Source organism: Siphateles boraxobius, unplaced genomic scaffold (genome assembly GCF_051911475.1).
Source record: "Siphateles boraxobius isolate OS27281-9 unplaced genomic scaffold, OSU_SipBor_1 6, whole genome shotgun sequence".
NCBI lineage: Eukaryota > Metazoa > Chordata > Actinopteri > Cypriniformes > Leuciscidae > Siphateles > Siphateles boraxobius.
The window spans coordinates 16961000-16979707 of record NW_027509186.1 but is presented as its reverse complement, the minus strand read 5'-3'; the positions used below and the strand labels follow the sequence as shown (position 1 = coordinate 16979707).

The window sequence follows — 18708 nt, the reverse complement described above, 5'->3', positions numbered from 1 at the left end:
AATGATTATTTAGGGCCAAAAGGTTATGCTGTTGTGGGTGAGGTCATCTCTATCCCCGGGGACCCTGGTTTGCCTGGAAAAGTCGGGGAGAGAGGAGAACCCGGAGAACTTGGACCTAAAGGATTACGAGGTCCAAAAGGTACAACGCCACAAACACAATAATCTAATTTTCTCTGATGTTTAATTAATACATTTTGTATTTGCATAATTCCCCGCCTTTTAGGAGCGCAAGGTCAGAAGGGATATACAGGTGCAGACGGAGGTGTTGGACCAAAGGGGAGCCCTGGACCGAAAGGCGACACTGGCCCACCAGGACGACCAGGTAAGTCTTAAAATTGGTATGCCTAGAAGTTTGGACTTTTCTATTTGAACTATAGCTAATTGTACACTACCATAAACATATTATTTGGTTGGTAAGGTTTTTAATGTTTTTAAAATAAGTCTCTTACGCTCATCAAGGCTGAATTTTATTTATAATTATTGTTAAATATTATTGGTATTACAAATAACTGTTTTATATTTAAGTACATTTTCAAATATAATTAATTCATGTGGTCAAAGCTGAATTTTCAGCACCATTACTTCAGTCTTCAGTGTCACATGATCCTTTAGAAATCATTCTGATATGCTGATTTGATGCTCCAGATACATTTCTTATTATTGCAAAAGTTGAAAACGGTTGTGATGCTTAATATTTTTGTGGAAAATCTTTACCAAAATGTATTTAAATACATTTATTTCATACTAAGTATACTACAAATCCATTAACATATTTACTGACATATCGCTTGACAATTACTGATATAAATATCATAATTAAACTTTATTTTGAGTACTTCTTTATTGCACAATGCACATTTCTTAATATTAAGCCTAAAATGTGTTTTAATCAAGTGTACTTGCAATATTTCCATTTTAGCACAATCGAATATACATCTTTAGTTGAAACCTCAGCGCTATTCCCGGATAACTAAAGTGTAATAAGTACAAAATTAGTTGTTCCAATTTAGCAGACATATCAGTTTAGTATACCAACAGTACAATTGCAGGGTATTTATAAGCACATAAATATGCAAATGTATTTGTAGTATACCTAGCATAAAATAAATGTATTTAAAATGTATTTTGGTGTATTTATTTTTCACTATGGTAATATTGTCATGTATCATTTTATGATCAGGATTCTTTGATGAATAGAAGGTTTAAAGGAACAGCATTTATTTGCAAAATAATTATTTTTGACACATTATAAATGTCTTTACTTGCTGAATGAAAGTATCCATTTAAAAACTTGTTTTAGGTGACATACAGTATGTCCACAATTTCCAGTTAAAAAGTCAAATGCCATAAATAAAAAAAATAAATGAATAAACCTTGTTTGCCTTCCAAGGTCCTTTTGGTTTGCCAGGCGAAGTGGGTGCCAAAGGCTCACAGGGTCCACCTGGGCGAAAACTAAGAAATGGGAAAAGACCCGGATTTCTTTTTACCAGGCATAGCCAGACAATAGAAGTACCAGTCTGTCCTTCTGGGTCAAAACATCTGTATTTTGGATATTCGCTTCTCTTCATCAACGGCAATAACGGCGGGCACGGACAAGACTTAGGCATAAAACACAGACAGAACATTCACGACAACTCTCAAACGAATACACATAATGCAAATGGACACATTTACACACACAACAAATCTGAGCACAGAAATTCAGATTTTCACAATCGGTTTGCTTGTGGGTTTGTAGGAACTCTGGGAAGCTGTTTGCCAAGGTTCTCCACCATGCCTTTCCTGGTCTGTAATCATAACGACACATGTGGCTACGCCTCTCGAAATGATTACTCCTATTGGCTGTCTACAGACACGCCAAAGTCTGCAGACGAGGAGTTGATTTCTGGAGATACATTGGCACGGTATATCAGCAGGTAAACACACAGCCTGTGTTTCCTCAGTAGTACTTGCATTATTATACCTGTTGTTCTTAACGGCTTTGTCGGGTTTGTGTTAAACTATAAGACATCCGTGGATAGATAATACGATAATAATATTAATAAAACAGAGGAGTTCAACTGTCTCTCTCTCCTCCTCAAAGGTGTGCTGTGTGTGAGGCACCAGCTAATGTAATAGCAATTCACAGCCAGACCATTAATATCCCAAAATGTCCAACAGGATGGCTTCCACTATGGCAAGGTTACTCCTTTGCAATGGTAAGAGGCAGACAATTTTTACCAAGTATGGCAGTAAAGACATCATGAGATCAAAATCAATGATTTAGTTCATGTTTATTATCTATCCATCTATCTATCCATCCATCCATCCATCCTAGTCAACGGGGGCAGGTGCAGAAGGTTCCGGACAACCCCTGGTCTCACCTGGATCCTGCCTGGAAGAATTCCGGAAGATTCCATTCATAGAGTGTCATGGTCGTGGCACCTGTAACTTCTATTCTGATTCCTACAGCTACTGGCTTGCATCACTTGACCCTAGCAGAATGTTCAGGTACACGACTTTAGAAGGTTAACAATTTTAATTGAATCCACTTTAGACAAAATGGGTGATTCTGAAATTTAAAGCATAGTTTTAAAAATACTATTATATTAAGTAAACAACATCAATGAACCTTTACCTTATTTCTTGTTCTTCAGTATGCCTGTCCAACAGACAGCAAGACAGAAAGAAATCATCAGCCGCTGTCAGGTCTGTATGAAGCAGTAGCCTTCAGGTCAGAGGTGACCTTGGTATGAGACTTGAACTAGAAAAAACTTCCACTTGTCAGTTTTCCATGACTTGTGTAACGTAGGTAGGATCCGTGAAGTCAGCCCTCAAGTGTTTCAGCTGGAAACAACTGGTTATGAGTGAGTTGTCATTATGTTTGTTGTTCCTTGTGAACCAGTCAATGAGTGGAATGATATAGTTATGGATGGAGCAACTGGTCATTTTTAAACACATTTCACCCAGTCTGAACTTTTAAGGCTGGAATACACTGCACGACTTTTGCTCAGATTTTTGCCCCCATTTGCAGTTTAGATGAGTCAACAACAGTTGCCAATTGCAGATTAGAGTTGACAAATTCGCTTAAGATAGGCACAGACTCAAAAAACAAGCCGATTTTAGAACACAAATCGTAGGTCATGACGCGTTGCTACTGAAAGCGAAGCTGTAATCTATCTACCAGTGTTGCAATACAAATACAATAACAATATCATCATGCCTAATGTTTTAAAATCTGGTCAGATTTTAAAGTTGGGAAGTGTATTCCAACCTTTAGTTGATTCTAAAGTTTTAAGGAACAAAAAACAAACAAAACAATGGAAGTTCTTTGTATTGGATTTGCTCTATCCTAAATCCAAGGTACCAGCACAGTGGGTACCAGCTATGGATTCTTCAGCATTCTGTCCTCTGTGTTCTGTCCAGCACTTATAAATGTGTTTTTCTCTCAAATTTACTTATAACTGAGAGGGCAAATCAGGATTTTGGGTGACTTCAGTTACGCTACTTCTCATTACTATACAGCTTTCATGCTCTAAAGTGAAACTACTTTTCAATTGTAGTTAATTATGAATGACATTTGTGTGTGGGAATAGCAGTTGTTAGCCATTAGAAAAAAAAAAAATGTCCCCCCTGGCAAGATTCAGCATTTAGAAACATGCACTCAATGAATAATAGTTTGAGCTCAGGTTGCTCATATTGAGCATAAACTGTATATTTAATTCAGCATTTAAAATTAATAGAAACAGAATAGGTAATCTACACTTTAGCAATGCTACTGAGAAATAGTTTAGTAATTAAAGTTTAGATACCTACATTTTAATAGTTAACTATTACACATTAATGTACTCCTGACTAACACTCTATAAACACATATTATCTTAATGTGTTACTAATTTAATAAACAATAATGCATAGTAAATATTTGTCAGTCTTCCAAGCTCCAAATTTATTGTATAATATACAGGAATTGCATAAATATCCTGAATTAAAATTCAGTAAATCCCTGCTCAAGTATTTTGGATGTGTTTGAAGCATTGTGTGCTTTAATTTTCACTGTAAGCAAGGCATAACTTATATTTTTGCTTTAGTATACAAATACATTGCTATATCTCCTTTGCTTTTGGAACTTTATTCAAGAAAAAAGTCTGTTTCTTTGAATTTCTTTCAATTGTTTGTGCAAAGCTTATTTGAAATAGGTTTTTGTGCTGACGTTTTGCAAAACATATTTAAGCTTGTTCATATTTAACTCTGAATGACTCAGAGTTAATGGAGCTATTAGGAAAAGAAACTTGAGAAACGTTGAGAGAAAAGGTGTGTGTATATGTGTAGTCATTACAGTATGTGTATTCCAACACATTGCATTAAGGCGATTTCCTGATGATTCATGTTCAGTTTAAACAGAAATTGTAATGAATTATTACATGTAAAAGCTTATCAATGCAAATCCATTGAAAAATTATGAGTGTAATCTTAATACAGAAAGTATGAAAACGGCCTTCATTATATAATCTGCTTTGTTGCAGGTCTGTCGCACTCAGTTGGGTGTATATTTCTAGTCTTTTTCTGTACTGAATGATAGAAAGCTGAATTAGCTGAACGTATGATTTGTGTGTCCATATGAATCACAAACACTGTGTTTTGCAGTTTCAAAATTGCAACTAAAAACATGATTGCACACATTCAGTTTTGAAGTTAATGGTCTCTTTTTTTTTGACTGCAGTGTTTAATAGCTCGAGAACTGTATAATTGAAAATGCTGTAATGGTTTTTGGTCCAAAACAATGTGTATATATTGAATATTTCTGTAGAAAATGTATAGGATCACAATCTCTGTTCCAGTTTTAATTGGCCTATGACACTTTTTTGTACCCTTAATTCAGTCCATAAATAATGATTATTGTGTTTGGATGTGTAGTAACATTGCACTAATTGAATAAATACTCTTTTGGATGAAGATGTAGATCTATCTATCTATCTATCTATCTATCTATCTATCTATCTATCTATCTATCTATCTATCTATCTATCTATCTGTCTATCTGTCTGTCTGTCTGTCTGTCTGTCTGTCTGTCTGTCTGTCTGTCTGTCTGTCTGTCTGTCTGTCAGTATGTTTTATGTAACCTCGTTTTGAGATTTGTTTGCCTCTTCAGTAAGTCATGACTACTTAAGGCTGACCACAAGATGTCAGGGCAGAATCTCTTTTTGAATGCCTAATGCGAATGTTTTTGTGTTACATTTCACTATAGGATTTTGAGTTTGGCTTTGAAAAGTCTCTATAAACATTTGTTTTCAAAATGCATTGTTTTTGTAGTATAGTGATCTCTTAAGGAAATCACTTACAGTAAAGCAGTACTGGAACGTAACCTCACACTCAAAATCACCAGTGCCACCATTTCTAACTAAATGGTACAACGTGGAACGTAAAATGATCAGAAATCCAAATAAACTCACATTTTTAAAGGCAATCTGTAAGAGAAAAGAACATTGGCTTCATTTAACACAAAAGGGCTTCAAATAAGCAACAGCGTCTTCTACTGTAAATACTTATTACGTTTGGGCTTTGATTTATATATCACACCTGTCACTTTATCTTTCATCAATTCTTTGAATCTCAAATTCAGAATTCAAAAATAATTCAATTCATTCATTTATCTTTTCAAAAGGAATGGAATAAGCCCTCAACAGCACAAACGCACTTAATTCTTGTGTTAACACTTCAAGAAAAGAGACATTAAACTCTTCACTCAGAATCAATTAAGTTAATAAACCTTTTATCCTTCACTTCTTCCGTGGCGTGCGCTTCAGAGCGAGGGAGACGCAAACCCAGGCATTTCTCTGTTGTATTTGTTTTAGATTAGCTGAACAAACCCAAATCCATTCAGTCTCTAATGCTTTTATTGTAGCTCCCATTGTCAAGTCGCAATTCGTTCATTTGCCTTATCTTAATGAGAGTGTCTCCCATTAGTGTGGGACCAGAAGAATCTTAATGCTTTATGACTTCACAATCCACCATCACCCAGCAACATGGGCAGCTGTCAGTCAATAATACGAGCGGGGGGAGAGTTTAAAAAGAGCGCTTGGGATTTCCGAGGGTCCAGAACCAGAACCACAGCTCTGAAGAGACACTCCGTGAGCGGAAAACAGAGGTTTGAGATGAGACTGTGTGAGTTGCAATGTTATTTGGCCCTGTTGGGTCTGTCTCTTGTGCTGTGTGGTCGCAGTGCGAACTCCCATCTAGAACAGGACCTGGACTTCCGCCATCGCAGACTTCTGCAGAGAGCAAAAGCGATTGGACAGGCTACACAGGTGAGTCTCGAAAGCGCATTGACACTGAGTGGCCAAATTTCTCTCAAAATCTTTTGGAATGTTCATTCTTAGTTATCTGATCTTTAATAACGTTAAAAAAGCACAAAAATATTATTTACACATTATTCATGGAATGTTTTTCTGAGAAAATTCATTTGGAAATTAGTCTGTTTTTTTAAAAATGATAATACTTGTTACTTTTTTCAGATGGTGCAGAGAACTTTCAAATATTATGTTCCATATTACTTATTACTTCCATAATCTTGTTCAAATAACCAATAAAAGAAAAAGATGTTTTTTACGTTCTGAGAACTTAATGGGAACATTAGCAAAACATTCCTAGGACATATTTTTGACCACCTCTTTTTACCATCTGTTCAAATGAGTTCTATTTTTACATTATCTGCATGTTCAGTGCTGCCATCCAACACTCAAATATTTAACTTGCGTCACATTCCAATATCAATTAGACTTTTTTTTTTCTAAATACACATAAATGGATAGTTTACCCCACAAAATTGTTGTTTACTTACTCTCATGTCATTCCAAACCTGTACTGACTGGCTTTCTTCTGCGGAACACTAAAGAAAAATAATATTTCAGCTGTTATATATACATATAACAATAAATAATGACAGTTTCATAGTTCATTTTTTTTTATCCTTTTCAGGACTATTTCAGTTCCAGATTGTTGAAATGTTCAGTTTGTTTAATGTTCTAGTTCATTCTACTTTTAATAGATGTTTAAATTGGAAATTACTATTACCCCCTTCTAATACTAGGAAGACATCATTAGTTCCAGTCCCTCTCTCTCTCCATTTCCTTCACTCACACACACATTTCTAAATGACCCTCTGTTTTTCTCATTTACATCTTGGCAAGTAAATGCATTATCTTTTACTATACAGGAACTTTGAGTTAATGGAATACATTTAGCTCTAATCAAAAAGCACATTCCCCTCTAAATACACACCATTAGCTTTACTAGACAGTGTTTATTATCCAAATAAAAGGTAAAGTGGTGGAGTGGGGGTTGGATGGGGGGGGGGGGGTGGGGGGGGCGATTGGGGTGAACTTAAATGTTGATTCCATCATATGTTTTCCCAGGACTGGACTAAGAAAGACGTCGAAGAACTCCTTTCACTGCTCTCCATGCCTGAAATGGAGATGCGTGAGAATGATATTTCAACGGTGGATGAAAACGAGGACCTGCGTGTGGAGCTAGAACGTTCGGCAGAGAGCTCGAACCACATTCCCACTCGGGAACGTAAAGCGGGATGCAAAAACTTCTACTGGAAGGGCTTTACTTCCTGCTGAGGCCCTCGCTTGAAGTTGCCAATTAACACCCACTCAAATCTCTTGATAACCTAACCGCTGTGGTCAAATCACCAGTTAATTGGTTCTATCAGTCAATCAACTGATAGAAAGTTAATAAAGAATAAAATAAAGAATAAAAATAAAAGGGCTTTTTTGTGGTGGATGATGTGGAGAGAGAGAGAGAGAGAGAGAGAGAGAGAGAGAGAGAGAGAGAGAGAGAGAGAGAGAGAGAGAGAGATGTCACAGTGGTGATTAGTGGTAATTAACAGGCATTAAGGATTATTTTGATCATTTCTGTTTATCATGGTGAGAGGCACGACACACCAAATGATTGAGAATGACAAAGGAGAGAAAACAACGAGAAACATTCTCTAGTGAATGCTTGTGGAAACTGGCTGTGGGAATGTTCCCACAACTTACACTAATGTTTTGTAAAGGTTATGCAAATGTTAAGATAAAATGTTCGGTAACACTTTATTTCGATAGTCCACTTTAGACATTCAACTAACTAAGTAACTTTGCAGCTACATGTCAACTGTCATTAGAGTATTAGTAGACTGTCTGCATAATATCTGCTGACTCTTTATTTTGTTGGTCCCAAAAGATATTCTACTGACTATAAGTAACTTAGCAATTACAAGTCAACTTGTTCTCCTAACCCGAACCCTAACACCTAACCCTAACCTAACAGTCTACTGACAGTCTACAACAGCCTACTAATACTCTAATGACAGTTAGTTGACATGTAGTTGAAAAGTTACTTATAGTTAGTAGAATGTCTAAAGTGACTATCGAAATAAAGTGTAACCAAATGTTCTTTAAATAACATTTAGCCTATAGTGTGTTCTTAGTAATATTTGATAGCAATGCAATTATGATATTGCAGACATGTTCTTAGAACAACATCTTCAGAACATCCTTATGTAATTTGTACTTGATGGTTGTTAATGTTTAACTTTTTGGAATATTACAAATAAACGTTCAAAGAATGTTATATATTGTAATTCAAAAAATAACGTTAGGAAAATACTAACATTATATTTTCTTAATTACCACGACAGGATAACCGGATATTTTAACGTTAAACATTAAAAATCTGTTTTTTATGTTCACTGTTCCCACAATTTTTTTACAACATAAATGTTTTAGCTGGAGTCCACCTTTCCGTCAGTAAGAGCCGGACGAGCACGCATGGCTGATGGAACATCTTCGGAGAGAACTAATAATTCACACGGATAATTTGCAGTTGGTTCTCTCTCTCTCGCGCGCACTCCAGTTTGATGTGTTCTTCATTAGCGTGTTATTGTCAGTGAAAACACACACTGCTCCATGACTCGAGCTCTGTCCCTTCAGGCTCGCGCACGAATGCGCAGACAGGGTGGAAAAAGCTGTTAGGCAGTTGTAATTGTTATTTAATTGTGGCCCTGAAAGGACCGCAAATATTTCAACACATCTGGACTGTTTGATTAGCAAGCCTGGGAAGAGACTTCCGTTCGCCTATGCATAAACGGCTCTCTGCTGCTGTGTTTGACCGAGTTGCCTACACAGATTTTCTCAAGAGTGTGTCTGCATTTGTGTTTATACACGTCCTGCTCATTTCACTTGCATTAGAATAAGCATGTGGTATGTGCGTATGTGTGTTTATGTGACATTTTACTTACTTGTTTGAGCCAATTAGTAGAAAATAATTGCAAAAAAAAAAAAAGTTTTTATCATAAGAAAAAATCCTACGGAAATATATCTTCAATTCCTAGTGAGAAATGAGATCAAATGGAAAGCAAATGAGCTTCTCAGATGTTTCTCCTGAGTAAATGACCCCTGTAATCACAATAATGTTTCAAACTGTGCTCAGATGCCATAATCTGCAATCTGCAAAGTTCTGGAATATGAACTCAAATATTTCTCATTAAATTCCAGTGTAAACTTATAGCCTATATTATATCCATAAATACTAGTTTTAATATAAATTTTATATATATATATATATATATATATATATATATATTTATATATATATATATATATATATATATATGTGTGTGTGTGTGTGTGTGTGTGTGTGTGTGTATACACACACACACACACACACACACACACATATATATATATATATATATTTTTTTTATTGTAATAGTCTTTATTATTTTTTTTAATGGAAAAACTCTCAAATTATAAAAGAGCAATAATATTTCCTCTGTATACTGCAGGAAGGAAAGATTAGCAATAATATCTCTCTCATGCATACATGCACCCACACAAAGATTTTCCATTTTATTCCCTCATAATTCCCCTCATACCGCTAAAACAAAACACAAATATCAGACAATCCTTCTGTTATGAGGAAAACAATAGGCCCAAAGCATGAATTGAGTGTATCTTCGCTGTCCACACAGGTCTAGCAAAGCCAGTGACATGTCACGCTCTCCAAACAAAAGACTCATGATTCACAACCTTCTGCATGTAAAAATAAGTGATGAGAAATAGGCACACAGCCAAAGTCATTCAAATTCATTGCAGTGCATCTTATATATGGTATTTTGTTACTTAACTATTCTTTAATTTCAATCTGGTCAGATGGAGATACACTAGCCACTATATCTACAGCTGTCAATCAAACCAATTAGTTGTGCTACATTGAACGTGATGAGTCATCGTGTCAGCTGGTTAATTTCTCTTTTTTAGCACTCACTGCCTGCCTGCCCACAACATAATGTTATTTCTCATGGAGACATAGTTCATTTGGTTTATGTTGAGCTCAAATATTTGCAAATGTTGACGCCAATGTTGAGTAATGTGATGCTGCCAAACTGCTATTGAGCTACCGCAAAAGTAAAAAACAATTTTAAATTGGCTTTTGAGAGACAGCTAAAGAAAACCTTTTTTTTCTTCTTCTTCTCCAGCTCATAAGTGCGTAATGAGGACAAAATAAGCCGGAAGTTCTAAAATCTGATAAAACCTCTTTTGGGAATTAAAATAAGTTTTATTGTTATATTATGCGAAAATAAAATGTGAGTGATTATATATATATATGGCATGAACATGAAACTCACAGCAGTGGACTACACCATCAAAAGATGACAAAGCTAGATTCCCAAACATGGCAAAGTCAGGGCTATAAATACATCAATTACTAATGAGCAACACCTGCATGTAATGAGACCAATAAACCAATGAGAAAGTAACACAAATGAAGACAAAAGCGCATGGCATTAACACAAGGGAAATGTGGGGACACAAGCCCCATGAAAACAAAGAGCCCAACCAAACACCAACTTTACATATCCCAACCTTGCCTCTGGACACCCAAACACCATCCGTACAGTATATTGACTCCCTTTTTACAATTTAGAGTTAGTCTGTCGTAATTGTTATTAGCTGTATTTAAATATTTAAATTTAATAATAATTTGTAATTAATTATTTGTAATTAAAAATTATTAATAATTATAATTAATAAAATATAAGTATTTTATAATTAACAACAAAAATAATAACTGTTCAAAACATTACAGAAGTTTATCCTAATATATAGATAAATGTGTGTGTATAAGTGAGTGTGTATATGTAGGCCTACATGAGGACATTAGTCAGTGAACGATGCAGGCAATTATCAAATAATTATTCAAACAACACAAATCACAATCACAATCACTCATCCGTTTTAGAGGAAAACAGCACGGCCTCTTAAACACAGTGGTGTGTGCGTTTAAGTGTTTATGTGTGCTTTGAGAAGACCAGCATGCCGTCTGCACACACTGAGCTGGTCCATTAGCCTTTGAGGCCTTAAACACTCCCTACCATTCATCTCATAAACTCCATTTAACATTCTCCCCACTGCTAGGCCACCTATAAAGATCTCAGAGCATGTGTGTGTGTGTGTGTGTTGTGTATGTTTTCATAAGCTCTGATGCTGATGGATGCTGACTGAACTGATGACAGACCATGGCTTTGTCGAATGGTCTATTACATGATCACACACACACACACACACAGACACACACACACAGACATACACACACACACACACACACACACACACACACACACACACACACACACACACACGCACGCACGCACGCACGCACGCATGCACGCACGCACGCACGCACGCACGCACACACACACACACACACACAGATTCTCTAAATTAATTCATACTTTATTTATGATCACACACACGTACACACACACACACACACACACACACACACACACACACACACACACACACACACACACACACACACACACACACACACACACACACACACACACACACACACAGAATCTGTGTGTGATCATAGATAAAGTATGAATGAAATTGTATGTAATATATTTAATAGATAGATTATTATTGGCACAATGCAGTCAGGAAAGTACCGTTCTTCTGGCAACCGCCAAATCAGCTGCTCGACCATGGAAACCCATTCCATGAACCTCTCTGGACACTGTTCTTGAGCTAATCTGAAGGCAAAAAGAAGTTTGGAGGTCTGTAGCTATTGACTCTGCAGAAAGTTGGTGACTTCTGTGCACTGTGAACCTCAACATGCGCTGACCCGTGTGTTTGCTGTGTGTTTTATCTGCATTACACAAGAGACCTTCAATTCTGCATCTTATTTGAAAGATTTCTACCACAGCAAAGTTCTAATGAGGTCCTGTATCTACTAAGAAAGTGTTCAGCGCAAGGCAGTGAAAAGAGTCGCCTCCCAGTCATTTTACACTGACATTAAATTAACTTCATTACCAGCACACTGCACCATCAGCAGGGAAACAACATTAGAGAAATGAGCCAGCACAAATATGTCCACTTCTGCCTCCAAATCCCCATTTAAACTCGCTTAAAGTAATCACACGGCTAGTTCTACCTCCTCTGTGACTCATAGGCTTCAGAAAATTACTGTAGGACAAACAGAAGCCAGACTGTGAAGTCAACTGCTTCTGCTGTAAAACTGCAATGTGTTTACCGCCATCATTAAAACCCTTTAGAGGGACTCCTCTATTGTGTTGTGATGTTTCTGTTTCGAAAAATTGGGTCATTGAGGGTCAGAAAGATTATTTGGCTCAGTGATTCTGTCATGACATGATAATCCAACCCATAAAAACCCATTAAATATTTATTTAAATCATAAATAAAATAAAATAAATTAACCAAGTATAATATAAAGGAATATTGTCAAATATTGTTTAATATATCAACATTAAACAATATTTCATATTTCATAATATTGTTTTTTCTAGTTCTAATTAGTTGGTGCATTCACATGTTTTTATTTGTCAAATGTCTTTCTCAGAGATGCTGCTTTGTTGTGTTGCCCAGTGATGAGCTCACATTTTTAATGTTGTTTAACATGTTATTTTCTCACACATTGGCCGTGAAATTTCTCTGATAATTTTTTTTTAAACAGTATCATGCGGGTGCAAGTATACATGAAGTTTACCATTATCAATGAATGCTTCGTTTTTGATTCACCAGTCCTCACTAACCTATTTTTTGATACTTCAAATTGTAACATTTTAAATAAAAATTTTCATATTTAACACTGCGGTGTGTCATTGTTTAAATTTTTAATTACTCAGTGAAGGCTATTATATTTTACATACTTCTAATGTTTTTATTTTAGTGCTCTTAGGCTGTGGAATAAAGTGCGTGTTATTTTCTTCATCTTCACACCAAAAGATTCATTAAATCACAGATGCTTGAAGCAGACTTGATGACTACATCCATATTAATATATTCTGTTGTGAGACCCATCATACTGTCATATGGGAAAGCTAGTTTGACTATCTGGAAAAGGAGATATAGAAAGAGCGAGGGATGGAGGGAGGGAGAGAGATCATCTGACCTTCATTGAGTAGATACTGTATTTTCTGTGATACACCTTCAAACCATTCTAAATACAGTTTGAAGTGTGTCACATCTCTCATTTACATAAAGTTCAGACGTGTACAGTATACTACAGGCAGACAGATGCATTAACACACCCCCTGTTCGGTCAGTGGGTGGCTCACTGAGAGCCAAAGAAGCTAAATGGTTAGGGTATCAAGACATGAAATTGAATCCCTGTCCCTTTGGCTGTCATTCTGTTCCCTTTTGAAGTGAAATTCAACACTGCGTCTTGGATTGACACTATGGGGATTGTCATCAGCATAAACAGTGTCTGAAACATGTTTGTAAACACAACAATTTTATTAGCCTACGTCAGTCTATGACATCATACCGAAGCACCCGTGATAATAAGAGGGCATCTGCAATGTACATCATCAGCTTTTTTTATCTTCTGGAGCCGCTTGTTTGTATGCGCATGTAAGATAAACTCTGTATGCACTCATTGCGTTGGATTCGCGGTAAGCCCTGTTCTTGCTTTATTGTCTCCCGATGGATAACAATATGGATTTGACGCAGGTGTTATTCTACTACTACAACTACTACTACTACTACTACTACTACTACTACTAATAATAATAATAATAATAATAATAATAATACACTTCCTCTGCTTCCCCGCATATACTGTAAGTGTATGAGCCTTATTCCTCTTAGATTTGCACATTGAGGTCGAGGTAATGGAGGAATTTGTAATAGCAAAATGCAAGGATGCCACAGTTGAAGAGCTGCTTGAGGGCTATCTCTCTCCTGGTGTTGCATCTTCTGTGAAGGCTCCAACCTTGCCAATAGAGGGCACTGAATGCACTCGCTGTTATGAGCCGCTGTGAGGGAGCTCCCCTTCGCGGTTCAGGCCCCGTGTCTGCTGAAGTAAAAAGACAGCAGCCTCCATTGTGGGCTCGTAGGTGGATAGAGTAGAGGCAGGTATTAGCAGTTAAGTCCACCTCTTCTGCTGAGGCAAAACAGGCATGGGAGGCCCTGCACACCATAGAATCCGCCCAATCTCTCGTTTTCTCCTCCCTCTGAAGAGGGTGTTGAGAAAATTGGCTGATTGTCAATCAAGAGCTTGCCCCTTTGTGCTTCAAGAGCACTCATGGGATGCCTCTCAGTCTGCTCGTCGCCAAGGGCGTTGTTCCCCTGCAAAAAACCAAAAAACAAAAGGAGACTCCGCCACTGCCAGCTCTGCTATGACGTTGAGCCTCGCAGGAAAACGACGCCGCTCGTCTGAGCCACTGAGCGGTTAGTGAAAAATCACCTCTGAGACGGGCAACCCGGACCGGGATGAAGCTGCTCTTTCCCCGGAGGAGGGCCGGGTGCAGAATTTAACAAATTCTTTCCGCCTCAGCTGGCTCAGACAGCGGTACCCACACCTTCAATAAAGAGTAGTTTCTAAAATCTCTATGTGCCACGAGGGTGGGGACGACAGCGTGTGCCACCATGCCTCGCCGCTCTCGTTCCCCTCACCCAAAGAGGAACAGAATGGCAGCTTGCGACACTATGCCTTGCAGCTCTCGTGAGTTTTGCACTGCACACCCAGACCCCACTCCAAGCCGCCCCAGTGCCTCTCGGGTCGGGTCCCTGTCCTCCACCTTGCTGCCCCTCCGCGGGTACGTATGTCGTTCTGATGGTCCCGTTGGTACAATTTCTCTGAGCCTGGCTAGCACTCCCCAGACCATCCCGCTGGCTCATCCGCACCATCAGACTTGGCAATGCGATTCAGTTCGCCTGGCGCCCTCTCAAGTTCAGGGGCATCCGGTTCACCACAGTGATGGCCACTGGTGCTCCTGTCTTACGGGCAGAGATCGAAGTCCTACTGGCGAAGGACTCGATCGAGTCCCTCCAGCCAATATGAAGTCAGGGTACTACAGCCCCTACTTCATTGTACCCAAGAAAGGCGGTGGTTTACGGCCAATCTGGACCTACGAGTTTTGAATCGGGCCATGCACAAACTCAAAATACTTACACAAACGCATTTTAGAATGCAGTCCCCAAGATTGGTTTGCAGTGATCAACCTGAAGGACGTGTACTTTCACGTCTTCGATTCTTCCTTGACACAGGACCTTCCTGCCCTTTGCTTTCGAGGGTCGGGTGTTTCAGTACAAAATCCTACCCTTCGGGCACCTCAGCCTGTTGGGGCTTTGGGTTAACTTGGACAAGAGCAAACTCTCCGCTGCAAAGAGGATCTCTTATCTCAGTATGGAACTGGACTCGATCAACCAGACAGCGCGCCACACCAAGGAGCGCGTCCAGTCTGTGTTGAACTGCTTGAATTCATTCAAACACAGGACCGCAGCCCCACTGAAACTTCAACACTGGCTTCATGGCTGGGACCCGAGATAGCCATGGCAGAGTGGCAGGTGTTCTCCTAGAACAAGTGTCCAGGCATGCTGTGGTCTTCACGGATGCATGCAGCTTCGGGTCTGTGGATGGGGCCCCAGTCGCATTGGCATATCAATTGCCTTGAATTGCTAGCAGTTGGTCTTGCACTTCAAGTCCTTCAAGTTGCCGCTTCGTGGCAAGCATGTACTGGTCTGTACGGACAGCACTCCGACCGTTGCGTACATCAACAGACAAGGTGCTGTGCGCTCCCGTCGCATGTGGGAACTCGCCCGCCATCTCCTCCTATGGAGTCAGAAGCATCTGAGGTTGCTTCATGCCATTCACATCCCTGGCGTGCAGCCGATGAGCTCTCACGACACCTTACGCTTCCGGAAGAGTGGCGACTCCATCCCCAGGTGGTCCAGCTGATTTGAAGGCACTTTGGGGCCGCACAGGTAGATTTTTCCTCCCCGGACACGTCGCATTGCCAGTTGTTCTTCTCCCTGACCAACGGAACCCTCGGCACAGATGCACTGGCACACAGCTGGCCCCGGGGCCTATGCAAGTATGCGTTTCCCCCAGTGAACCTTCTTGCACAGACCTTGTGCAAAGTCAGGGAGGACAAGGAGCAGGTGCTGTTAGTAGCCCTCCATTGGCCCAACCGGACCTGGTTCCCAGAACTAGTACTCCTTGCGACAGTCCCTCCCTGGCCCATTCCTCTAAGGAAGGACCTGCTTTCTCAGAGACGGGGTAGACGGGACGGTCCAGGCCTCTGGAAACTCCACATCTTGTCTGTGAATGGGACGCGGAGGTTCTAGGTGACCTACCCCAGGCGGTGGTAGAGACTATCACTTCCGCTAGAGCCCCCTCTACGAGGCGCCTCTATGCTTTGAAGTGGAACCTATTCGTTGAGTGGTGTCAGAGTTGTGCTGTCCTTCCTGCAAGATGGGTTGGGGCTAAGGCTGTCTCCCTCCACCCTCAAAGTGTATGTCGCCGCTATTGCCTCACATCACGATGCAGTTGAAGGTAAGTCATTGGGAAAGTATGATCTGATCATAAGGATCCTGCGGGGGCAAGGAGACTAAATCTGCCTCGTTCCTCCTCTATACTCTCTTGGGACCTGTCTCTGGTGCTCAGCACACTGCAGAGACCTCCCTTCGAACCACTGCAGTCAGCTGAGCTAAAGATTCTGTCACTAAAGACAGTGCTCCTGACTGTGCTGGTTTCAATCAAGAGGGTAAGGGACCTGCAAGTGTTTTTGGGTTGACAATTCATGCCTATAATTCGGGGCGGCCCGGATATGTATCCTTAGAGACCAGGTAGTGAACCTGCAAGCAATGCCCTCGGAGGAGGCAGACCCAGCCCTGGCTTTTCTCTGTCCTGCCCGCTCCTTGCGGTTATACATGGACAGAACGCAAACGTGTATCAATCCCAAGACATGCCTTGCCCGTTCGGGTTGCGAGCACACTTAACTAGAAGTATTGCTTCCTCCTGGGCGTTGGCTCAAAGTGCCTCGCTGACAAATATACGTAGAGCTGTGGGCTGGGCGACACCAAACACGTTCGCTAGATTCTATAGCCTTCATGTAGAGCCTGTCCAGGTGTGCGGGGTCCATAGCGTGGGGAACCAGCTCAGGTGTCGGGCAGCTACGCCATTCTCGCTTGATCGGCCAGATACGTTTGTCTATTTGTTCCAGTGTGTTCCCCGGAGAAGGTTAACCCTGTTGAGTTCCTCCATGACCCCTACGGCAGTCAGACGATGTGGAGCGTCTGATGCCAGGCCTAACACTCGTAAGCATTAAGGAACCTGTGCTTGACTGGGTGTCCATATGTAGTGGTCCCTGCAGCAACCTCATTTTTTTTTCATGGTAGTGGAAAAGGTGTTTTTGGAAAGGGGAAAGGAAAAGGTGAAAAGGTGATAGGTGTCTTTCCGTTGGCAGAGCCCGCTCTGCCGTCTCAGCCGTTGTGCTTCCCCCCTAGGATTAGGTTGGAAGCACCTCAGAGACTTCCATATGTCATACTACCCACCTTGGCGAGTCCATATGTGTAATCTCCACAGGTTACCTCCCTCCGGGCAGGTCGTGGCTTCCGCAGCGTTCTCCTACCCCTGGGAAGGGCACGCTTTCCCATTGTTATCCAATGTTCTCACTGAGTGGGTCTAGCAGAACATCAGTGCCCTGGACTCCCCGCATAAAGTTATGCCCCTAACTAAGGGACAGAAGTGAGGCTTATACAGGGCAATGGAAGTGCCAACAACATGGCGTGTTGGTAGGGATCCCATTCAAGGCAGATCCCTCCGACGAACGTTGGAGTGATCAACATGAAAGGGAACGTCTCAATTACGTATGGTAACCCACGTTCCCTGAAAGTGGTTCGTCTTTTCGCAATTGTGTTTGTACATCGCTGCAGACGGCCGGGTCCCTGGCTCGGCTCCTCAGCAAAAACCAAAGATGCGTTGCACCTGCTGCTCATTATATACCCGCGCTGCTTGATAGAAGCAGCTGGTGCAATTATCGCATGCCAATGTGCATTGGCTCATTTAGTTTCTCTCGTTTAGTTTCTCCGACGAACGTCTCCGTTCCCTATTTCAGGGAACATGGGTTACCATACGTAAACGAGACGTTATCACAATGCATGTCGAGAGAGAAGTTTTTGATTAAGCCTGGTTCTGTGAGTCAAGTCTGTTCTGTTATGAAAGTGAAGTGCACTGATCTTGAGTAAACGAATAAGCACAGAGTAGCTAAAAATAACTCTGTTTCCTGGTCTTCTGTACACACCACATCTGTCACGATGATGATGTTCCCCATATCATCAATGCAAGTGTCTCGTTCCCCTTCTCAGGGAACCATGGGACCTGAGACATTAAGTGTTTTGGATTTGTCTGCATTTAAGGTTACACTAG

The 18708-nt window shown here is 40.2% G+C and overlaps 2 protein-coding genes across 2 annotated transcripts in view; both read left to right on the top strand.

Moving 5' to 3' along the window:
• Positions 1–4935, top strand: part of col4a3 (collagen, type IV, alpha 3) — a 75903-nt gene extending 70968 nt beyond the window's left edge. The window contains 7 exon segments of the mRNA XM_077207897.1: positions 14–139; positions 224–322; positions 1391–1603; positions 1739–1916; positions 2084–2198; positions 2318–2490; positions 2637–4935. Coding sequence (XP_077064012.1) covers positions 14–139; positions 224–322; positions 1391–1603; positions 1739–1916; positions 2084–2198; positions 2318–2490; positions 2637–2706 — 974 coding nt within the window. The 3' untranslated portion in view covers positions 2707–4935.
• A 1152-nt stretch (positions 4936–6087) lies between these two features.
• On the top strand, positions 6088–7771 carry sst1.2 (somatostatin 1, tandem duplicate 2). Its single transcript, XM_077207380.1, has 2 exons — positions 6088–6287; positions 7395–7771. The coding sequence occupies exons 1-2, from the start codon at positions 6135–6137 to the stop codon at positions 7602–7604; spliced, it is 363 nt and encodes a 120-aa protein (XP_077063495.1). The 5' UTR covers positions 6088–6134; the 3' UTR covers positions 7605–7771.
• Positions 7772–18708: the final 10937 nt, after the last annotated feature.